Source organism: Penicillium psychrosexuale (genome assembly GCF_028828465.1).
Source record: "Penicillium psychrosexuale strain IBT 29551 chromosome Unknown utg000001l, whole genome shotgun sequence".
Lineage (NCBI taxonomy): Eukaryota > Fungi > Ascomycota > Eurotiomycetes > Eurotiales > Aspergillaceae > Penicillium > Penicillium psychrosexuale.
This window is the reverse complement of record NW_026643186.1, coordinates 1,643,461-1,666,050: the sequence shown is the minus strand read 5'-3', so window position 1 is coordinate 1,666,050 and position 22,590 is coordinate 1,643,461. Positions and strand designations below refer to the sequence as shown.

At 49.6% G+C, this 22,590-nt stretch overlaps 9 protein-coding genes across 9 annotated transcripts; 5 read left to right on the top strand and 4 right to left on the bottom strand.

Annotated features, from left to right (window-relative positions):
- Positions 1 to 1,652: 1,652 nt before the first annotated feature.
- N7518_000627 (uncharacterized protein) lies at positions 1,653 to 2,660 on the top strand (the record flags this gene model as incomplete). The annotated part of the gene is made up of 2 exons (XM_057181555.1): positions 1,653 to 1,836; positions 2,578 to 2,660. Coding segments are annotated over 2 exons (267 nt in total), but the record flags the coding sequence as incomplete, so codon positions are not given.
- A 55-nt stretch (positions 2,661 to 2,715) lies between these two features.
- On the top strand, positions 2,716 to 4,052 carry N7518_000626 (RNA-binding protein; the record flags this gene model as incomplete). The annotated part of the gene is made up of 4 exons (XM_057181554.1): positions 2,716 to 3,008; positions 3,063 to 3,206; positions 3,267 to 3,783; positions 3,846 to 4,052. 4 exons carry the CDS (start codon positions 2,716 to 2,718, stop codon positions 4,050 to 4,052), a joined length of 1,161 nt encoding a protein of 386 aa, XP_057046904.1.
- Positions 4,053 to 5,420: 1,368 nt separating this feature from the next.
- Positions 5,421 to 7,182, top strand: N7518_000625 (uncharacterized protein; the record flags this gene model as incomplete). The annotated part of the gene is made up of 4 exons (XM_057181553.1): positions 5,421 to 5,761; positions 5,818 to 5,861; positions 5,960 to 5,971; positions 6,023 to 7,182. The coding sequence occupies 4 exons, from the start codon at positions 5,421 to 5,423 to the stop codon at positions 7,180 to 7,182; spliced, it is 1,557 nt and encodes a 518-aa protein (XP_057046903.1).
- Positions 7,183 to 8,825: 1,643 nt separating this feature from the next.
- Positions 8,826 to 9,234, bottom strand: N7518_000624 (uncharacterized protein; the record flags this gene model as incomplete). The annotated part of the gene is made up of 2 exons (XM_057181552.1): positions 8,826 to 9,023; positions 9,112 to 9,234. 2 exons carry the CDS (start codon positions 9,232 to 9,234, stop codon positions 8,826 to 8,828), a joined length of 321 nt encoding a protein of 106 aa, XP_057046902.1.
- A 1,523-nt stretch (positions 9,235 to 10,757) lies between these two features.
- Positions 10,758 to 13,312, bottom strand: somA (putative cAMP-dependent protein kinase pathway protein (Som1); the record flags this gene model as incomplete). The annotated part of the gene is made up of 4 exons (XM_057181551.1): positions 10,758 to 11,240; positions 11,296 to 12,550; positions 12,629 to 12,758; positions 12,865 to 13,312. The coding sequence occupies 4 exons, from the start codon at positions 13,310 to 13,312 to the stop codon at positions 10,758 to 10,760; spliced, it is 2,316 nt and encodes a 771-aa protein (XP_057046901.1).
- A 654-nt stretch (positions 13,313 to 13,966) lies between these two features.
- Positions 13,967 to 15,010, bottom strand: N7518_000622 (uncharacterized protein; the record flags this gene model as incomplete). The annotated part of the gene is made up of 4 exons (XM_057181550.1): positions 13,967 to 14,131; positions 14,294 to 14,326; positions 14,348 to 14,601; positions 14,986 to 15,010. The coding sequence occupies 4 exons, from the start codon at positions 15,008 to 15,010 to the stop codon at positions 13,967 to 13,969; spliced, it is 477 nt and encodes a 158-aa protein (XP_057046900.1).
- Positions 15,011 to 15,049: 39 nt separating this feature from the next.
- On the bottom strand, positions 15,050 to 15,899 carry N7518_000621 (TRAPP complex core subunit BET3; the record flags this gene model as incomplete). Its single annotated transcript, XM_057181549.1, has 5 exons — positions 15,050 to 15,169; positions 15,231 to 15,422; positions 15,482 to 15,701; positions 15,795 to 15,803; positions 15,865 to 15,899. 5 exons carry the CDS (start codon positions 15,897 to 15,899, stop codon positions 15,050 to 15,052), a joined length of 576 nt encoding a protein of 191 aa, XP_057046899.1.
- A 481-nt stretch (positions 15,900 to 16,380) lies between these two features.
- Positions 16,381 to 17,703, top strand: N7518_000620 (WD40 repeat domain-containing protein; the record flags this gene model as incomplete). The annotated part of the gene is made up of 5 exons (XM_057181548.1): positions 16,381 to 16,518; positions 16,590 to 16,635; positions 16,694 to 16,774; positions 16,842 to 17,597; positions 17,651 to 17,703. 5 exons carry the CDS (start codon positions 16,381 to 16,383, stop codon positions 17,701 to 17,703), a joined length of 1,074 nt encoding a protein of 357 aa, XP_057046898.1.
- A 1,302-nt stretch (positions 17,704 to 19,005) lies between these two features.
- Positions 19,006 to 22,438, top strand: N7518_000619 (glycoside hydrolase family 47 protein; the record flags this gene model as incomplete). The annotated part of the gene is made up of 4 exons (XM_057181547.1): positions 19,006 to 19,103; positions 19,177 to 19,538; positions 19,625 to 20,166; positions 20,216 to 22,438. The coding sequence occupies 4 exons, from the start codon at positions 19,006 to 19,008 to the stop codon at positions 22,436 to 22,438; spliced, it is 3,225 nt and encodes a 1,074-aa protein (XP_057046897.1).
- Between the last annotated feature and the right edge of the window lie 152 nt (positions 22,439 to 22,590).

The following is a 22,590-nucleotide window of genomic DNA, read 5'->3' as shown; positions in this document are numbered from 1 at the left end:
GATATATATTGTGGGATGATGTTGTAGCTGCCTATCTAGGTCGTTTGCTTAGGGCTATACTATTCCGTACAACGAGACCAGTTTGCCGTGTCTTACCATGCAAGGGTTGGATTAGCTTATTTTCATAGAGCTGAGCAGGTGAACGGAGGGGTTAGATCTGAAACTTAACATCCCACCTTAATGAATATCATCCCTTGCACGCAACCCCTTCCACAGTATAAACCATACAATAGAGTAACATGGTCGAAACCATGTCAGTAGAGCATGGTTATGGGTAATTCAATCTTAAAAACGCGTCGCGTACCGTGTAGAGTGAAATAAGCCAAGCAGATGAAATCTCTGCTGGTAAAGCAGTAATTCCAATACGAGCGGCCCCCCAATCCTGGCCAATAAGAGCAGAACTTTGCATGGAAAGTCTCCCATGGTTCTGATGGAGCCTTTTTTTTTTCTTTCTTTCTCTTTGATGTCTTTTTTCCTGGTCCTGTTCTTTCATGACCGGACGTGCGCGGCTGAGGTATTTTGGGAATACGAAGGGGAGGAAACCAGATTGGGAAGTCCTTGCTTGCAGCTTAGGGCAGTACAGGACATAGATTAGAGAACCTTGCTTCGAGAAGATTGGATTGGGGGCTCTCTGTGGCCTCTGGTAGACCTTCAGCTTCAGGGCTGCAGACAGGGTATCTGGGTGACCTTGCTGTATTGTGGAAATGCAATTACCGTACGGGGCTGCTGGTTCCATGGTTCTGTGGCGTCTGTTCTCTTCCAAGGTTTGTCTTGCTTATTATGATATTACATACAACAGATCAGGTGTGGACATGCTACTAGACATTATCATGTCTATATCCATGAACACCTTAGTATATAGCCCTAGTTTCGCATATAATACAAGAGATCAGATCAAACCACTGCCTATGCTAAGATGTACAGAGTACCCAACAGGTTACTACCTGATCTGCTTGTACTCTTACTCAGCATATGACGATGACGAGGGCTCGGGAGAGGCCCACACAGACCTGATGAGTTGACAAGTCACATTGCGAGGGCGGCGACAGGTCCTTGCAGATTTCATGCATTGGGGCTTCCGGCCCCTTGTTCTTCTGGCTTTCACCGAATTTTGTTCACATTTCTTTTTTTTTTTTCCCTGTGGCTGATCATGCGGACAGGTGGAAGAGGTCGATCATCGGCAACGAACTTTGGATGCAGACCTCGGGTCCCAGGCTATGATGTATCATCTTCAATTCTCCCGGGCTTCCCGGGATTCTGGTACGATGAAGAATAGTAAGCCCCCCGCATGACTGATATCATGCATTTTTGACAGGAATCTGGGGACAGGCTGGTATATATAAGTATTATGTACGGCGTACGGAGTAGGGTTTGTACCTGCCTCAGGTCAAGAGAGGAAAGAGCTCTGATCGACAAAGGCAAGGCATTCTGCACTACCGGCTACAGTGTACAACTAGTAGATATCATACTGTTGATACTGATCTATACACGCAGTTGGATACTATACTCGACCTACTCCGTACTATTTAGTATGTTGTTGGCGACATATTTCAACTCTGGAACGGAACATACCAATACCCTGTAATACACTTACCATACCGAGACTCACGTAATGCGTTTCCCACTTCCCCTCTCTCTTCATCTCGCGAGATTTCCAATTCTTCATTTTCTTCTTTTCCCCTCCTACCTTCCCCTCCCTTTTCTTATTGTTCGAAGATCTCGGTTTCAATTTTCTGTTTAGTTATCGGGAGTTCTGCTTTTCCTCCCTTGTTGCCGATTACTCTTTTTTTGCCTCGCGCATTTCCAGTGTTTTCCCAGGTTTTCCTCAACATCTAGGTAAGTTGCTTGGTGTTTTCTATCGCATGTCGCATCTTGGCCCCAAGCCTCTTTCCTCGTTTGAATGTACCCCAAATTATGCCTGCCCCATATCTATCAGCAGTCCGGCGCAGCGCAGCGCAAATTAGCCCTAGATCGCAAGCTTCTTTGCAGGGTTCACGATTTTAGTATGGCGACGCCTTCGCCTTGACCAGCGCTTCGGGACATTTGAGCCGATTATCCACCGGTCGCACGCATTTCAACCTCAAAAACGTCGCCAATATGAGGAATCGGTCCGATCTGGATGTCTGAATTGCCCGAAAACTGTGCTGGATTGAGAGGGTGGACGGTCGCATTCGGACATGAAACCGGGACGACGGAAACGGCCGACGCATGATGATCGCCTACCCGAGTGGAAGCAAGTCCATTTTCGTCTCGCGCATCCGATTTTCGCCGTTGGATTGTTCGTCTTCGGCGACTCCTCGAAGCTAGCATCGTGAGATGCGATGCTTCCCGAAGCACTAGTCTTGGCGATTTCCGGCACCACTTTTTTGAGGCTCAGAATCATATATACGCCCGAGGAACCAGCCGCAAAATGCTGACTACGCACTTTTTTTCCCCTTCCGCATCGTTTACTCACTTGCATTGCTTGGTTGCCTTTCTCTGCTTTTCATCTCTCACTTCCTTTTCTTTACTCGCGCATATGCAGATCTGCTTCAATTTCATTGAAAATTGATATAATCTGACTTTATATCCTCCTAGCTTTTCACGCCCGTCTCTTTGCTTGGCTTCGTTACGACTTGATCTCACGCCGGTCTTTCTTTAACGACTCCACGAAGTTCTAGTCGCTCAGACATCTTATATTCTTACGTCGACTTTCCGGACTTTGATCTTGCAACCATGTCTTACAACGGCTACGAAAACTTCCCTCAGCAGGATCCCGCCGCTGCTGGCGCCCCGGCTCCCGTTGACACCAACATGACCGGCCAGGCCGATCCCTCCGCCGCTCAGTTCCAGGGCCCCCCTCCTGGTGAGCCCAACTCCGCTTCTGTCCCCCAGCAGGGTGCCGATGGCAAGACCACCCTCTGGATGGGTGAGCTCGAGCCCTGGATCGACGAGAATTTCATCCGCAACCTTTGGTTCCAGATGGGTGAGCAGGTCAACGTCAAGATGATCCGTGACAAGTTCTCTGGGTAAGACTGCAATTAGAACTTGCGTCCCAAAATTGTTTCTAATGTGGGTAGTAGGAGCAATGCCGGATACTGTTTCGTCGACTTCGCTTCCCCTGCCGCCGCTGCTAAGGCCCTTTCCCTGAACGGAACTCCCATGCCTAACACCAACCGCGTCTTCAAGCTCAACTGGGCGACCGGTGGCGGCCTTGCTGATCGCAGGTAAGCGATGATCTCTTTGGTTGGTTGCCTCCCGGCTCTTAAAAAACTGACCCGTCCCAGCCGTGATGACCGTGGCCCCGAGTACTCTATCTTCGTTGGTGACCTCGGCCCCGAGGTGAACGAATACGTCCTCGTCTCCCTCTTCCAGAGCCGCTTCCCCTCTTGCAAGTCTGCCAAGATCATGACCGACCCTATCAGCGGCATGTCCCGCGGTTACGGCTTCGTTCGCTTCTCCGATGAGAACGACCAGCAGCGTGCTCTTACCGAGATGCAGGGTGTCTACTGTGGCAACCGCCCCATGCGTATCTCCACCGCTACCCCCAAGAACAAGGGTCCTGGTGTTGGTGGTAACGGCGGTGCTGCCATGGGTATGCCCGGTCCCGCTGGCATGTACCCTCCCATGGGTGGCCCTCCCATGCCCTTCTACGGTGCTCCCCAGCCCATGAACCAGTTCACAGACCCCAACAACACCACCGTCTTCGTCGGTGGTCTGTCCGGCTACGTCACCGAGGATGAGCTCCGTTCTTTCTTCCAGGGCTTCGGAGAAATCACCTACGTCAAGATCCCCCCGGAAAGGGTTGTGGTTTCGTCCAATTCGTGCAGCGCCACGCCGCTGAGATGGCTATCAACCAGATGCAGGGCTACCCCATCGGCAACTCCCGCGTGCGTCTGAGCTGGGGCCGCTCCCAGAACAACTCCGGCCCCGCCGGCAGCCCCTACCGCCCTGCTCCCCCGCCGCCTCCCATGTACCCCTCCATGGGCATGCCCCCAACCCACCAGTATGGCGGGTTTGCCCCCATGAAGGTGAGCGATCACCCTGGCAGCCCGATCCCGGATCAAATGTGAAGCAGGCGGTCGGCTGACACACTCTTCCAGTAAGCGTTTCCCTTTGATTGAAAGCACCAGCAGGAGTTATTTGTGTCATTCCAACGATGATTCTATTGTGTCATAACAAATTCGTTCCTTGGTTTCTGGGCCAAGGCTATAGCTCTTGATGAGCATTTGTCTCCTGTGCTACGCATTTCCTTTTTACGTGAGCGCTATTACCTTAGCAAGATCTGAGCTTTATCCCCTTTCTGATCTGTCTTGTTCTTATGTATCTTTCCTTTTTTCACCATCTCTTCGACTCTCCCCCTTTGCGCCCCGTCGTATTTTATTTTTCTTTATCTTATTTTCGATGTGTCTCTGCCCTTATGCTATTTATGCTATCTGGGTTTCCCGCCACTGGGTCTTTGTCTGCGTGTAATGGAAGTCCGAATTGTCCTGCGCTTCTTTTTCCCTTATACTCCTTGGGCAGGCATTCTGCGAAAAGTTCCATTTCCCCCACCGTTACCACTTTTACCACCTTATTTCATTTGTTCCTTTTTTTTCTTTTTTTTTCTTTTCTTCAAGCAGCTAAATTGAATTATGTTCGCTTTGAGAATCTTCGCGTCGTGCTTCTTTTTACCCTTGTTTCTTGTTAAGACTGATTGCCGGCTTGTACAACACGCTTTTTTTCGTGCGCCTCAGCGTTTGTCGATTCTAAATTCCTTTGATCGTATGCAACAATGTCCTGTACGCTTGTCTGGTATTTTGCATTGCACTACTGCCTTCAAGCTCTCCATTTCCTGGTATTGTATTGTCGGCCCTTGGCTTCTGGATCTACCTATAAACATTGCCCCTGTGGCTGGTCCCATAGGTGGAGGTTTCAATGGACTCGAGCATACCTGGTTGCTCTGTCAGCTGGTCCCTGGTGGTTGTCTTGCTATATTGCTGTCTGCTGTCTGCTATCTTGAGAGTCTACTGGGTTAGGGCTGGGATTTGAACTGGACTGATTCTGAGACTACTCTTCTGGATCATTGTAAATTCCTTAATTCCTGAATGGAATTCATATAGGTATGGCTCTTCTATCTTTTTAATGCCTGGTATTCGCCGCATGAGCATTGGCAAGTGGACCTTGGAACTGTACAATAGTACTCACATGTATGCAGTCTACATACAACCATACATGTACATAGAAACATTGGGTGTACACCTCCAGACGTCTTATCAATATGTCTATCGATAAGCATACCGCCTACCATTATCGATGCTATACGGAGTGCTACTCAAGGCAACAACGACCGTGTTGGTTGTATACCGCCTTGCACGACTTCCCATCATTTGTATACACCACCCAAGAAACTTCGACATGATCAGTCCATCCATTCTCTTTTTACCACTCTCCACAGCATCATGCGCTACAGAAACTGGGATGTCCTTCTTTTCCCTGGGCCTTCAAAGGCCCCCATCCAAGAGTTCAAGACACAATGTTTTGTGACCAAGGACAAAGACTCGCCCTATCTACAGAATGCAGTCTTCCTTGGCCCTCATGCACACCATCCCGAGCCAGGTGTTTTTAACCAACTGCCAGTCCTCACAACATTCATCCCAAGTCTACCCAAAGACAGTCCGTTCCAAGTCTCAGTTCATAGTTGGGAGAAGCCACGTCCCAGTGTCCAGATTGAGTCCAATATGGAACCAGAGGACGTTTTGCTGTTCGAGGCACGGGTCTTCATTGATGGGGTCTTTGTTGCGTGAGTAACTTACGATCTATGTACTCTGATGCTTGGATTAAGCTGATGTCTTGCAGGGGTAGTATCTATCCACAGAGAACTAGTTGGCCACAGGTTATGGGTATGTTGCGCGCGCTTACATCGGCACAACGCAGTTCCAATATCCCCATTGCCTTGCTTGGTTTTATTATTGAATAGCTACTGACATTCATTTGCTAGATCTGGGCTCTAGTATGCGATTCCTTCTTTCCCTTTGATTTCAAATTCTCACAATCCGAACAGATCTTGACCGAGATGGAAACCAAGACGTCCTTCGATTTCCTCCCTTCCATCCTGAGATACTACAACAGAAGCATTGGGATGCCGGGGATTCTCAAGGTCGAATCAAGGTTGTCATCGCAGAAGGTTTCTCTCGCCCCAATCGCTCACCCCCGTTCGAACGATACAAGCATGTCATTGCTTTCTCTTTCCAGCATGCACCACTAGATGTGCTGGAATTCTCTGACATTGCGTGGCCCAATCCCAACATGTGGCTTGCTATGCCGAACGCATCCCGGTATGGATCGGCGGCCAGATATAGTACCCCCAGGGCAGTTGGCGATGGCGCACATGGACATTCGCCAAGCAAACCTAGCAGATCCGATCATCGAAGTACGATTACGGCTAACACGAGCAGCCAATCTAGCAGCAATGCAGCTACTTACAGCGGTAGTACCGCATCAACTTACAATGCCTGGACCCCTCACCGTGGGTTTCCCATTCCTTCCACACAATGGAACGGCTATCCACAAGAACCTCGATGGGAGCCACAGGAAACATACATCGTGGAACCTGTCATAGACGCCTTCGTTGATGATACAGCTTGGCGACAGCGTGGTGCTCGATCCTCTCGCGAGGACATCCCAATGCCAGACTATACTTCCACGGGATCGAACAGCAGCCGGGCCATCTCCAGCATGACTGGGATAAGCTACGAACACAGCAAGCAGCCTAGCATCAATTCATGTCTTGACGATGAGCAATACAATGAGCTGATTGAAGCTCTGACACCAACGAAGGCTCCTCCAATGGGTACGCGCGCACCATCTAATACTCCATCCGCTGTCGCCGCCGCGACATCTGCCTCAAAGCCTTCTGCTGCAGCCGAAGCTCGATCTGCAAGCTACAAGACCCGAAGCCGCCGTGCATCCGCACTCAGGGAGATATCACAGTCAAGCACCCGTGATGTTTCGGGATCGAGCGAGCCCAAGAAGAACTTGACTCCATCCAAGGTCGGGGCGAGTCCAAGCGAGAAGGTCCGGAGCAAAAAGGAGACCCAGAAAGAGGCCAGCCAGGAGACCCCTAAAGCGCAGTCTAAGGGTAAGGGTAAGGGGATTGCGAACGAAAACAGCAACTCCAGGGATGTCGAGAATCTAGAGGACGAGAATGAGTCGGTTTTGTAGGATCGAACTGGCCATGATCATGATGCTTTTCAGCTTATACTTACCTACTCATTCATTTGTTTTAGTTCAGTGACATGAAGCCGGCATGTATCTTTTATGTGAGCTTCAATCAATGCACTTTTTACTACGAAGTCGACAAATGTACTGTTTTATACAAACTTCAATCGATACTTTTACCCTATTTCAAGCTGACAAGTATACTGTATTCGAATTTGGACTAACACTAGTTACTATCACGAAGAGTCTTTATCCGGATCTCGAGCAATAAGTCTTCCACTATATGGAGTACTGTTTTATGCATGCAATTCCTGTACTACTGCTACCGTTTATTCAAACATGATATAACAATAGCAGTAGTATGGCATTGAATACCTGGCAGTACATGGTGTCATAAGGCGGTTTCGAACTTCGTGCCTTCTCAACTGCCTTCTCAACTGCCTTCTCACCTGCCTTCTCAACTGCTTGTTTGGTATGAAGAGTCATGTCTACCAGGCGACTGTAAAGTGACTTCGCTCTCTTTCTTCCTTCCCCTCCCTCTCTCTCTTCCCTATCATCGCCTCTTTTCCCATCTTCGTTCTTCGCTGCCACACGTCTCTTCTTCACCGCATCGTATCTTCTCTCTTTGTTGTTCATGAACACCACGGACCACAATATCCAGCCAGGATAAGGCTGTTCCTGGGGTGTCCCGGGCCACCAGGCACCCTTCATTCATTACCCTTCTTCAGGCTCATCACCATGATGACTGTCGCGGTGTGTTCTTTAGCATAAATACATCATTAAATACATTCAAATTTGGATTGGGAGGTTCTACTTGATTGCAAATGTAAGAAGAACTCTTTCAAAACACGGAGTTGGCTATATGGCATTTTGCACCATTCTTGCTACAACACCAATAATGGAGGGAAATATCTCGAATACATACAAAAAGAATATCCGGGGAGACATCTCGGGAGACTCCAAAAAGGTCTTCCAAGGACGCGTTATAATTGACCACTTTGGCACGTTCCAAAGCATAAAGACCATTAAAGGCGCTTAGACTATCAAGTTCGAAGTATTTCCCTTTGTTTATTCAAATAATATCAACAATTCTCAAAAAAAATCTGTCGATGGACAAGTCTAGTGAGAGTTTAAACAAATGTTATGCTCGTATTGAAATACCTTCAACACCAGAACCTCTATAAGAATAATTTCACTACAAAAGGAACTCAAATGAGGAAAATATGATTGATTCAGCTTCATTCTATCTAAAGCCAGGGGGCTGTCCCTAGCGAAATGGTTCAAAAAAGCTTTCAAGAGACAGGACAAGGAACAAGTGGAGGTCCTACTTGCATAGTGTAAGTATCCGTCTCATGACAAGCGAGATTCAAAGTACAATGAATCAAGCTTTTAAAAATGCCCTCAGAGTTCTCTTCATCGAGCAAGTAACCAGAGTGCTGTCTCTGATGGAAAAGTTCCAAAGATTTGGGTTTTGATGGCGTCTGTGGCCACCCAAGGATTCAGAGAATCCATGCATGTAGTAGGCCCTCGGAATTGTGTCTTCCTTGGAACCCTGCCCTGTATCCTCCGCCTCCCGTCTCGTAGAACTTTGTCATAACCCCGGTGGGTGACTGTTCTATATCCTTCCCCTGTCTGCCATCGGAGTCCTACTCCTCTGGGGCGAGGCCACGCCGGGTCTCAGATAGCCCATCCTTCACCTCCCCAAAGACGTGATGCACTTTCGCGCAGTCAGAGGTCAAGATACCCTCAGAGTCCTCTTCACTGGGCAAGGTCACATGTCCGCTGGAAGGCTGTGTCGAATGCTGCTTCCAGTCGGAGGTCAGGGGAATGGTTGACGGAGGGACCTGTGAAAGGGGCAATGTCAGCCATGTGTCGTCTCATGAGTACACGGGGACTTATCAATGACCCTTTGTGAGACACAAGAAGACTCACGGCCCCGTTGAAGCATGCAAGTGTTAGTGTTGGAGAGTGTAATTGGGGAGAGACCGGGACAGAAAAGACTCCAGCCTGAATTCTATGAACTTCAGGTGTGGAAGAGAACAGCAAAAAACGCATGTCTCGAAAATGAAATATATAGAAGATGAAAACAGACAAAGTGTGTTCTTCACAGGATGGTGAAGGATGGTGAGAGGAAAGAGGATGTAGGATGGAAAGAGGAAAGAGGAAAGAGGATGGAGGAGAAGGATGGAGGATGGGATGGGTGATGAATGGAGGGGGGAAGAGAAGAGGAAAAGTAGAAGAGGGAGGTTTGACAAGGGAAGATGAGAGGGAGGAGAAAGAAGAAGGAGGAAGGATTTTATATCAGAAGCCTGACCCGTCCGACTCCCAATTAGGGAAAGTAGCATTATAGCCTCGCCGACTCCCAATACAGTACAACGATGACATGGTTACTGCGTGTTAGACAATACTTGGAGACTGCCGCCTTGAATCGACAGCTCATATAGGAATTAAAATCTGCATTGTGACCAGGCCACTAAATTGACTTGGCTTATACTATCACTATCATGCCAGCAGGCTGTCTACATGTACACAAACTCCAAGACTGGTGGACGGAGAAAACTATCCATGTATGAGTTCGAATCAATATTTTGAGACCAGGAAAATAACATGAAATAACCATAACGACATCGAAACTCCTGGAATTTGCTAACAAGGGAATATCCAAATCCAATATCAATCCGGTCTCATCCCATCAACACACTAACACCGACAGCCACAAGTAGAGTCGCGAAATTCCTAGTTCTTTTGGTTCCTTTTTAGATCAGTGCCATTTTCCCTCTGGTCACTACTATGTCCGGTTTCAGGGATAATATGGGCTGGTCGGGTGGTACCCGGGTCTGATCTCAGAGTATAGGCAAAGTGTAGAGAAAAGAGAAGAAAAAGAGAAAAGAAAAGAAAACCACAGGCTATCTAGCCTGTGTGATAGAAGTAGAGGTAGAAAAGGCCCACTACCAGTAATACTGGTGACAAAAGAGAGAAAGGGAAGGAAAAAAAAGGGGAAAACGGCCGGCATTTGTTGGAAGATTGTTCGAGATTGATCAAACGAGAGAGAAGATGAGTGACAGAAAAGAACAGAAAAAAAAGGAAATCGTTGGAAATGAAAGTATGAAAGTGCACTGGATCAACCGTAGGGAACTGGTCTTCATACTGAGAGGTATCAACGTTGCCCGTACAGACAAAGCCAAGCAAGGAATTAAGTAACCACATCCACAAGTAAAATAATAGTAATAATAGAAAGAAAGGAAGAGAAGCCAAGAAAACTCGTAGGTCACAGTGCACTAATCTCGAATACAGAAGAGCCCCGGCCAGACCAAGCAGTCCCTGGTATCAGTTGAAGGATGCTGGTTTCCTAGGACGAGCAAGGGAGGGGATAGGAGAGGATGCGATGAACAAAGGTACACCAACGCCAATCTCACGACAGCACATGCGCAGAAAACACATATCCAGATAATTGAGAGACAAGAAGAAAACATAACAGGTCGAGTATCCGCGAAAACGCACTAGAGCAATGATCAAATGTACAAACAAGGGTATATCGGAGGTGAAGCACCTGAAGGACCGTTAAGACTTTTACACGTTCACAGGCCGTCACCAGCACCTGTTTCAACACCATCGGCCGAATAGGACATGCTGGGATCGAACCCAAATCCAGTAGTGTCGGCGGCATCCGTGTTGAGGAATGTGTCAAAGTCAAAGTGCTCCAGGATGTTTGGGCTTTCCAGTGGGCCGAAGTCGAGGTTGTATGGCTTGCATGGAGTCAGTAAATGCATACTTGTAGGAGACGAGGTGGAAGAACATACATCAGGAATGCTGAGGTCAGCGAAGGATTGCTGTTGGTCAGGGGGTGGCTGCACCATGGTCTGAGGAGCAGGTGCCGAGGTCGGCTGTGATGGTTGAGCTTGCCCGTTCGCTCCATTCGCTCCATTCTTGGGATTGAAAGAATTAGGGTGCTGCGGCGTGACGGGGGTCGATGGAGTCGGTAGCTCTGCGGCTTCGGTGGATGGAGTTGCACCTGCGGCTGCACTGGCAGCAGCAGCAGCAGCTTGCTTCTTGTTAGGTCGCTTGGATCAAGTTAGCGAATGCAAAGACCACAGCACCAATTGAGAGTATACAAACCTTGCGGGCGTCCTTGGTTTCCTTCTTGCCTTTCGGTGCAGCTTTGGTGGCCTGCTGAGGCGTTGGTGGCGCGTTCCCAGCCGTCTGCGGTGACGCTGGCTGGCCACGACCAACGTTAGGACCCGTGACAGGTGGCGCCGAGGGCGGAGGCATCGCGCTTCGTTCCTGTGGGGTCCCAGCCTGGGGCTGGTTCGCAGGTGAATGCTGCGGAGGCATCTGCGGTTGTCCTGGCTGCCATTGTCCACTAGGCATACGCTGGCCGGCATTGGCCGGAATCGGCTGACCCATTTGAGCTCCAGTGAAAGCAGGGTTAGAGCTAGGAGGTCGCATATTCGATCCAGGGAAGAACTGAGCCCCCATCTCTAGTATCGGACCACCGTTGAGGTTCATGGATCCAGGTGATCCACGTTGAGACATGTCACCGGCATTTGGCGACCCGGGAAGTCCAGTCTGAGGTATCTTGGGCGTACCTCGTTTCATTTGGTCACTAGGATTGGGAGATGTGCCCGCCCTGCTGCCCGGGGAAGCGCCTGGCGGCAATATTCCTTGGCCGGGCATCGGGGGCTGGCCGTCAGACCGGGCAATGCTATCTTGCTCTTGACGAGCCATCATCAAGCGGCGCTTATTCTGCTGTTCAAGCAGCATAAGCTGCATCTGATAATCTTGAAGAGCATGGTTACCATGCTGAGTGCCAGGTGTCTGTAAACTACCGGGTCGGACCTGGGCGAGTTGACCGTTCGCACCGTAGTAATCAGGACCACCAGCCATGGGATACATTCCTTGGCCATCCGGCATCGGCATCAGATCCGTCTGATTCGCCATTACACCGGGATTCATCATGCCACCATTCGGGATACCCTGGGAATTCGATGCTGAGCGAGAGTGATGAAGGGCCAAGTTTTGAGCATATACCTGCATAGATTTCTGTTGCGCAGCTTGTCCCTGGAACTGCTGAAATTGGGCTGGAGTCATTCCCCTCTGCATTCCATTCTGCATTCCATTCTGCATCATTATAGCCTGCGGGTTGGGCTGTCCAGGCATTCCTTGTCCCTGTCCACGGCCATTCGGTGCCAGCTGCTGTCCGTTGACAGCGCCTTCAAGGCGTGGGCGTTTCGACGGCGAAGGAGCGTTGTCGGCAGACGCTGGTGACTGTGGTCGATGTCCACCCATCTCCATATCCGGATCCCGTTGCATTTGCTGCATCATCTGCAAGTGCTGGGTCTTTTGATACTGCGCCAGTTGTTGTTGTTGCGAGCTAGAAAGAATCTCATCAGCACGTCCACCCCCAACTCAACAGTTCGCATAGGCAAGGAGATATTCAGATAGAGCATACAGTCCAGTGGTGTTGTTCTGCAGCACTGTTTTCTGCAGGTTAGGAGGCACCATGCCATTCTGTCTCCGGAGCTGGTTCATCTGGCCGGGCATCATGGGTTGCTGCCTCATAAATTGATTGTGCTGTTGCTCTCGCAGACGCATAAAGTTCTAAATTTCAGGATTAGTCCATGATCCACATCCCCGAAGATGATCGTTTACGCGCCTGGTTGTGCTGAAGGTATTGCCTAATATCACTGCTATTTCCCTTCTTGCGTTGAGCCCAGAAGAACTCCCAAAAAAGGCTGAACCAATCGAGGAGGAATGAGGAGGCACTTTCGTTGGGAAGATTTGGACGAGGGAGATCATCTGGGATTTTGATCTTCTCACCGTCCTTCCCATCGGTCATCATGGCATCAGGGTCCATACCATTGACATCGCCATCACGCCGATTTCCGGGACTCGTCTTGGGGTTGTTGTCGGTGTTGAGTTTGATGGATTCATCTTGCAAGAGAGCGCGGGCGCAGTCATGGTACCCACGTTTCAAAAAGTAATCATAGATATACGTGTTGAGGTTGTTGACCAAGACTTCGGGGTTGTTCATAGCGCCGTCGTTTCGAGAAGCCGTGGATCCGTTGTTGATCATAGGAACTCCACCCACAGGGCCCCCAGCCCCGGGGTTCATCCCGACGTTCATTTGGTTCATGGTGGCGAACGGTGGGACTGTAGCCACCCTTGCCTGCGGTATCGTGAGATTTTCAAATCGGAGATATGTAATTTCCGACGCGCGACCTCCGTTTCAGGCTATCAAGCCTAACGCGGGGTGATAGAAGCGACGCGTGGAAATGGAGGCGGAAGCAAAGCGCTGACCGCTTTCGAATGAATATCCAAGCCTCGCAGGCTGAGCAAAGCGTGTGCGTAACGGCGCAAAAGAAACGGGTATATTATCGCAGAATATGAGGGATTTCAGGATCACTGGTGGCGTCTTTTCCCGGAGAAACCACGCGACAGGGTAGAAACGAGAGGATGGAGGCTCGGAGGCGCAGATGTAGTATGTTCGGTGTGTCTCTGACTGGAGAAATTGATGAGCGCTTGCCAGAGCATTAAACACTTCAAACGACCAAGTGCAAGAGTAAGTGCGCAGTCTATATGAGGTGGACGATGACGGAGGTACAAGGAGGCGGAAAAAGCGCACAAGTGAGGTGGTTGGTATGGGGGGCGGCGCCAGACACCCGATCGGGCAGAATCGCGGATAGGAGAGTACCAAGGCCGTGTACAAAGAAAGAGAAAACCCAAGGACAAGAAACCAAAAAAGGGAACAGATTAAGAATAGAAAAGGGGAGTCTAAGATATGTGGATCTCACAGTGGGAAGATGAGGACGGGTTCAGTGAGAGAGAGCCGGGGGGACGTACATTCACAGGCGCTGCCCTCTGCGGGAGAATCGCTTGTTCGGAGCGGATCAACCTGATCGGAGGTCGGGGCTGGGGATGGCGCTGTCAAGCGTATTTCTGGGAATGGACCGATCTGATAACCATTGAATTTGCGGTCTGCGACAAAGGAGAAACGGGAGTCAAGGAATTAGCGAAATAGAAATGGGGATAGATATGGAAATATGGCGATTTGAAGAGATCGAGAAAAATAAAAAAAGGGACGAAGGAAGGGAAAGTCAGAAGGGTGATATGATACCTGATGGGCCCTGCGATGGATCCCAGCGGGAGTCTAAAAAGTAGGGTAAGCCACTATTTCGCGACCACCACAAAGGTTAGATATATCGAAGATCGAGCGATCGTAGAGAATTGAACAAATTGATTGAAGAATCAATTGCTGTGGAAAAGTCGTGCCTAAGTAGAGGTTGGAGAAAAGATGGAAAGGAGGGAAATTCGATCTGTAAAGAGTTGAGGGGCGGCGGAGATAGTGGTACGGAACCGGTATGGCCTCGCGTTTGTGACATACAGTACGTGACAAATACACTGGCTCGGATGTTCCGTTGACCGCTATTTAGGTGCCCACGGGAATTTGTATGTACTGGACCGAACTGCAGGTTTACGCTGCAATACGTGTTTGGTAAAAACCATACAGATCGAGCTCCTGAGCGGCAGATTCGCCAAGGATCTACACGTATAAAAAAGGGAAAAAGGGAGATCATGCGATTTCGATGAACTGATCGCAACATGATCTCAAACCTTGCCCCAAGCCCGGTTCTGCTCAGTTCGAAGTTAACTGTCAGCCCCCTATGCCAGTGATAAATCGCGTGGTTTAGCGCAGGATACATCACAAAGCCTAATTTGTTGAAAGACAGGTGTACAAATAGAGTGATTATCAGAAGCAATAATGACGAGTAAGGGCAAAATGACCAATCCCCCTAAAAAAGACATAACCAGTGACGAACCCCAGAACGCCCATTCTTCAAGTAGTGTAAATGCACAAGATCTCACAAGGTCATTACTCTTCCTCCGGTGGCATCTCATCCTCGATGTATCGTACAAGGGAGACCCGCATCTCCGTGGTATCATCTCCGCGTAGCACGTCACTGACAAAGTGTGCCTCGATCTGCATTTGAACCTAAAAGCCGGGTCAGTGATCGGACCCGTAACAAGGGAACCTAATCCAATTGACCACTTACCATCTCCAGGGACCCTCGAAGGACGCCACACAGAATGTTAGAGAACCATAGCTCGTCCTGAGCCCGCCCATCATCGGGAAGCTCCACAAAGTCCGCCAAAGGGTTGTCTTCAAAAATAAGGGAGAACTGGGTGTTGTCACTAGTCCAGTTTGTGACTGTAGGTGTGACGTTCAGAAAGATCTTGAAGCCAACCTGATCGGATTGTCAGCCATCAGAGATACATTATCTCCATGTACTAAAGTAATCCCTACCTTCGCGATCATATCAGCTGTCTCCCGGAAGTTGACGCAACGGCCGACACCTGACTTGGCCAGGAAGTCTTCAATGAGTCGCATTCCAATATTGTATCCCATCTTGTCCAACTGCTTGTTGACATCGTGATAGTTGCTATCGTAGTCTTGGCATAATTGCGCGACAATTGTTCCGTAGGTTAATGTGACCAGCTCCGCGTTGACTTTATCGACTCTTGTTCTGCGCATATGAAGAAAGCCGATTAGTTCGAATTCGAGGACAGAGATATCATCGCTCTTTTATCCCAGTAAGCGGGCACTAGGGCTTACTGACTTCCATATTCTGTTCGAAGGCCATTGATTAGTAGAAGGTCCACTGGATAAGGCATTGGGAGTCCACCTACTCTTCTCCTATCCTTGAGTTTTTTGTAGACGACATCTTCAGGATTATGCTCTGATAGCCCGGCTTGTTGGTAAAACAGAAAAAGAATACTGTCCAGACAGCCACAGGTAAATGTGACAGTGTTGATCAGGGTGATTGTGGGGAGTCCGTGATTGTTGGAGTTGCTGATTGTACACGGTCGGGGTACGGCGGACGAAACTGGCCATGCTAAACTTTGACTTTATTGGTTACTTTTATCCACCGCCCTCTACTCCGCCTTTTAATTGATAGGGATCTTACCTATGAGTGGGGTAAATTACCATGTCGTTTTCTGCCAGGCATAAATAACCCAAGACGATCAAGTCTCAATGGTCGCTCTCGCCCGCCGGACACATCCAGCTCACCGCCGAGCCTAGGTGGGATTATCGTTATTCCCGCAGCTTCTCTGAACTTTTGCTCTCCACTGCTTTCGAGGTCGCGATTGGTCACCAATTAATTCTCGTACCTTTCCAAATTCACCGAGGTGCTTGCTGTGACAATGTCTGGTGAAAAGCGCCCTGCTCCAGAGGGCTTTGGGACCTCGCACCAGCTCGTGGTCAAGCGAAACAAGGCCGCCGAAAACGCAGGAACCGAGCTTGTGAAGGGCTCCTCCCAAAATGGAGCTCTCATTCAATCTGTATGCGCCAAGTCTGCCTTCGAAGCTCAATGGGCTTTCAAGGAGTATAGCCAGCTAATTTGAGTATACAGGTTCCTCGCACAAGTGGTTTGGATGCTCCTATCATGGAGCTCACAGGTAAGACTCTGTCGCCAATTTGTCGCTATAACACGCGCTAATAAAAGGAACCTACTAGGTCACTCTGGTGAAGTCTTTGCAGTCCGATTCGATCCTACCGCGCAACATATCGCATCTGGATCCATGGATCGTTCTATCTGTATGTCCTCGTCTTTATCCGGGAATGCGGCCGCCGAATACGTTACTGATCGAGATTCCTTGAATAGTACTGTGGAATACATATGGACAATGCGAAAACTACGGCCAATTGACAGGTCACCGAGGAGCTGTGCTGGATCTTCAGTGGTCGCGCGATTCGCGGGCACTATTCTCAGCATCCGCAGACATGACCCTTGGAAGCTGGGATGTGGAGACCGGAGAACGAGTACGTCGTCACGTGGGACATGAGGAGATAATCAACTGCCTCGATATCAGCAAAAGAGGACAGGAACTTTTGGTCAGTGGTGGTGATGATGGGTCCATCGGCATCTGGGATCCTCGGCAGAAGGATGCTCTGGACTACCTCCAGACCGAACTCCCCATTACCGCGGTAGCATTGTCCGAAGCGGGTAATGAGATCTACAGTGGAGGTATTGACAATACAATTCACGCCTGGGATATTCGGAAGAAGGCCATAGTCTACTCGATGGCCGGACATACAGATACCATCACATCACTACAAATCTCGCCAGACTCACAGACTTTGCTGTCAAACTCTCATGACTCCACTGTTCGCACATGGGACATTCGTCCCTTCGCCCCTACCAACCGGCAAGTGAAGACCTACGATGGCGCTCCTGTCGGGCTAGAGAAGAACCTCATCCGTGCCAGCTGGGATCCCAAGGGTGAGAAGATTGCTGCAGGCAGTGGTGATCGAAGTGTGGTTGTCTGGGAGACCAAAACTGGTAAATTGCTGTATAAGCTTCCCGGTCACAAGGGCACTGTCAATGACGTGCGCTTCTCTCCCAATGATGAGCCAATCAGTGAGTATATACCCTGTTTGCAAGCAAATCCACAATTTCTAACAAGGTCACAGTCGTTTCTTGCTCCTCCGACCGGAACCTGATGCTTGGAGAGCTGGGCAAATAAACATATATGATAGGTATTAATGTTTTAATGAAGATCAGCGGGCGTCGAATTCATTTTTTCAAACATGCCATGTGCATCCGTTCCCGATCTAGACGCGGAGAACGGTCTGATTATCAGAGCTTCCAGAGGTCATGACTTGTCCGGCTATTCATCTGGATCTATGAATTGTACAACAAGAACCAAAGTCCAAAAATGCTGCTCTTGAATATCTCTGGTTATCTACAAGAACTTTCTTATGTGGCCTTTGTACTAGGCTGACCTTGGAATATTTTCATTCATTGTAGACCCGTGGACGACTACATATATGCCTTTTTCCAATCTCTTTGGGCAAACGACGTAGGTAAACCTATCACGATCTCCTCCCAATGCACCAGATTCTCGACGAGTCTGCAGAAACTCCTTCCCCTTAGCACCTCATCCGAAAGACTACAGGGAAAATGGTTCGCACGCTGTGGTACCTGCCATCTAGTTTTGTTTCCTCTGTCTCCCGTAAGGCAAGTGATGAGTGTGGTATTGTCATTTTGGCGACTGGTTTAATCCGTGTGTGTCTTATACGAGCTTTATTGCTAACATCTGCAACGTAGTCCAGCTTGGACCAACATACCTACACTGTCATCCTAGGACCAGTGGACCGTGGCTTGGATATTTCACTATCATCGAAGCATTCTGACGACTTCCATATCTCTGGGCACAGAGAGAACTCCATTTCAGCGCATCTTCTGTTGCTAGTTTGTCTAGTTGGATTTCTGCTTTACGTGTATCTATATGGCATGGGCAACTCGGTTGGTGAGAAAATCATGGTCTCAAGCTGGCCTCTCATGTTGACGTCGCTTAATCCCAAATATACCTGTTGCGTGTCTTCTTAGGGTCTACATCTGAAACTACATTATCACTGCATATTCTATAGCTAAGTATAGCTGGTATCCATATCTATATGGTTTATAGTAGGATAGCACTTGAAGTTCACTCCGTAGAGTGAGACTCAAAATGTAAATAGAAAAAAAGGTATTTAAATTCAAGATCGATCAGTAGACTAATTTTATAAACATTCCAACCTTCTACAAGTTGTATAGACAGTAACTATAGCATGCAAGAAGATGATGCAATAAGCGGGAAAAAAACATTCCCCAGAGGCTTATCTGGCCGAATCCCCCAACTTCCCACTCCACTCGAACAAGCCGAGGGTGATCACCCTATTAAACCACTCTCTTTTCAGAGAGGCCTGAAATAGAAGGCCATCTGGCGCCCTATCCATGATCCCTACGGCGCTCAGGTCTGCTCGAAGCGCACGCGACGGAGGCGATGTTCAACCTCCGCTCCGCCTACATGGCGGTTTGGGCCATCCTGTTATGGCTCACCGTCGCTCATGGCATGCGAGACAGCCTAGTCAAAGAACTAAGGTATATTATATGCTACCCCCGGTCATCTCCGAAAGCCATCCAAATCCACTAATACGCCCCTGTCCTTCCGCAGACAAGAAACTGAGCGTATGTTCTTCCATGGCTTCGAGAACTACCTCCAATACGCGTTTCCCGAAGACGAATTACGCGCCCTGACATGCGGCCCTCTTGTTCGCGACGAGAAGAATCCGGAGAATAATGACGTGCTTGGGAATTATTCTCTGACCTTGATTGACAGCTTATCGACGCTGGCCATCCTATCCTCGAGCCCGGACAGTGGGGAGCGAGCCTTGGCACATTTCCAGGATGGTGTCGAGAGCTTTGTTAGACTGTATGGTGATGGCTCGGATGGCCCTGCTGGTCAGGGTGAAAGGTCGAGGGGATTTGATCTGGATAGCAAGGTACAATTGTTTGAAACTGTGATTCGGGGACTGGGTATGTTTTCTTTTCCCTCCCAGCTTATCGATTTGTTGCATATGCTCGATTTGCGGCTTTCGTGTCCTACTGCTAACTTATTCCAGGCGGATTGCTCAGTGCCCATCTTTTCGCCGTCGGCGAGCTACCCATCACCGGATACGAGCCATCAGAACGGGAAGCGGCATTCGCTAGCGCATGGGATAAAAGCATGTTTATGAAAAGTGACCACGGTATTCAATGGAGCAATGGCTTTGTCTATGATGGCCAACTGCTCCGACTTGCTGTGGATCTGGCCCAGCGATTGCTCCCCGCATTCTATACGGAGACTGGTCTTCCCTACCCTCGGGTCAACCTGCGCCACGGGATCCCATTCTACGAGAATGCGCCTTTAAATCTCAAGGTCCGAGATTCCGAGGGCAAACGCAGATCAAAAACGGCGGCATCTGAGCCGGCTGAGACTTGTAGCGCCGGTGCAGGCAGTCTAGTCCTTGAACTGACCGTTTTGAGCCGACTCACCGGTGATGGGCGATATGAGGACTTAGGCAAGAGGGCATTTTGGGCAGTCTGGAACCGCCGGAGTGACATCGGACTGCTTGGATTTGGCATTGATGTCGAGTCGGGGAAATGGGTGGGACCATGGGCCGGAGTAAGCACGATTCTTTTGACAGGTACAAGCTTAGACTAATTGGAAGTAGATCGGCGCCGGCATTGACAGCTTCTACGAGTATGCCGTCAAGACGTATGTTCTCCTGTCCGAGGGCGAGCGTGTGCCTTTCGACTCCGACAGCCCTTGGGCAGCATTAGACTCGTACTATGCTCCTCTGACAGACTATCAGCATACCGCCGATGCCTTCCGACAAGTTTGGGAAGAATCGCATACCGCGATCAATCGCCACCTATTCCGAGGTGAAGGTTATCAACATCCCCATCTTATTGTAGGGGATGTGGTCACTGGTGCCACGCGGGCTTTCTGGATCGATAGCTTGAGCGCTTTCTATCCAGGGGTTCTTGCCTTGGATGGAAAGCTAGACGAAGCTATCCAGATTCATCTTCTGACTACCGCCATCTGGACACGCTACTCGGGCATTCCTGAACGATGGAACGTGGCTACTGGTGACATCGATAACGGTATGCCGTGGTATGGAGGTCGGCCCGAGTTCATCGAGTCCAACTACTACATTTATCGTGCAACCCAAGATCCGTGGTATCTGCATGTTGGAGAGATGGTTCTCAGTGACCTCAAGCGGCGTTGCTGGACCAAGTGTGGCTGGGCTGGCATTCGGAATGTTCTGACTGGTGAGCTCATTGACCGGATGGAGAGTTTCTTCATTGGGGAGACAGCCAAATACCTATATCTGCTGTTTGACCGGGACCATCCATTGAACAAGATCGATGCCCCCTGGGTTTTTAACACCGAAGGCCACCCTCTTATCATCCCAAGAAAACCGGCATCCGCGGCTCGCCAGCAGCGGACCCCATCTCAAGGCCAGGACATGGCCGGCGGAGTATGTCAAATTATACCCTCTCCATTCTTAGGCGTGTCCTCCACTGCATCCCGAACAGACATCTTCCATGCTGCCAACTTGGCACGCCTGGATCTGATGCCTGATCGAGGAGTGGCCGCAGGTCCTATTTTGGAAGACTCGCCTGGGCATCAAAGTGTCTTTGTGTCTGATCTTTCCTCGCCAACCAATTACACATTCTACCCATGGACGCTGCCACCTCAGCTGGTCCCATTCAACGGCACCAGCGCGCCTATGGCCGTTCGGCCCACGCTCGACATTTCATTCCCGTCACTTCCAGGCGGCGTAAACATGGGACCTGGAGCGTTGGAACGTGTCCGAGATGGGGTACTTGTAAAAACAATTGGAGGCCTCCGACTAAGTCTGGTTCAGGACGTACGGTTGGAACCCCCGACGGCCACGACTGGGGATGAGGAAGATGGGTACCGGGTGCAGGTGATCAACAATGTGCCATTAGGCAAAGATGAGAAGGTATATCTCTCTCGCCAAATCACCTTTGATGTCGTCGATCCCTATGATCCGAACTTCACCCGTGTTCGCGACAATGCCATGCTTGACCTCGTCATTGACGTTCTCCCAGAGCCCTCTCGCCGACGTAATGATTCGGCTCATCCACGAGATGAAAATTCTCAACCAGAAAATCCACACCCGCCAGAACCCCGTCTCGGAGGCCACAGCCTCGCCTCTTCTGTCGACGATGCCGCAATTGTTGACTCCCCGGACTCAACAGTAAGAGCCATGCTGTCGTCTCTGATGCACTCGGTGTCATCTTTGCTTCATACCGAAAGGACCGAACCTGCTCCACTCAGGTTGAGTCTCCCCGCTGCTATCTCTACAGGCATCGGGTCCAGCCCGCTTCCCGATATTGAAGATGCAGTTACCATGTCCTTGCTCGGCGGCCCATCTACAGACCGCCTGTCGTGGTCAAGTATATACTTCGCGGGCGAGCTCTGCGACGAGCGAATTCTCCGTGATGTCGCCCATAACCACGAAGTGCTCGTTATCAAACGTGGCGGCTGCACCTTCTCGGAAAAGCTCCGCAATATCCCCGCATACCGACCAACGCGATCCGCGCTGAAACTAATTGTCGTCGTCTCATACGACGACATTCCACCACGCAGCTTCCGCGAGCAGAAGAAAGAGCCAACGAATCAATCCGGGTCTCGCTCTGCCCTCGCCGCTGTCCGTGCCGAATCCACTCTCGTCCGTCCACACCTCGACGAAGCGCAAATGACAGCCAGCGGCATTCCACGAAATTACCTTATCAGCATGGTCATGGTCGGTGGCGGAGATGAAACATACGAGCTCCTGCGTCATGCAAGCGGCATCGGGGTCAAGAGACGATATAGCATGCGCTCTCGCGGCGTCCCGATCACGAATTTACACATTGTTTGAATATTCATCAGATATACTATACCCTTTTGGAAGACTGTCGGATTATTTGTGGCGTGTTTGTTTCATGTTTCGCAGATGTGCATAGTTTTAGACTTGAATATAGTCAAACCCAGTTTCACAGAGAATCGAACCGGATGCATTTGGTGATAATC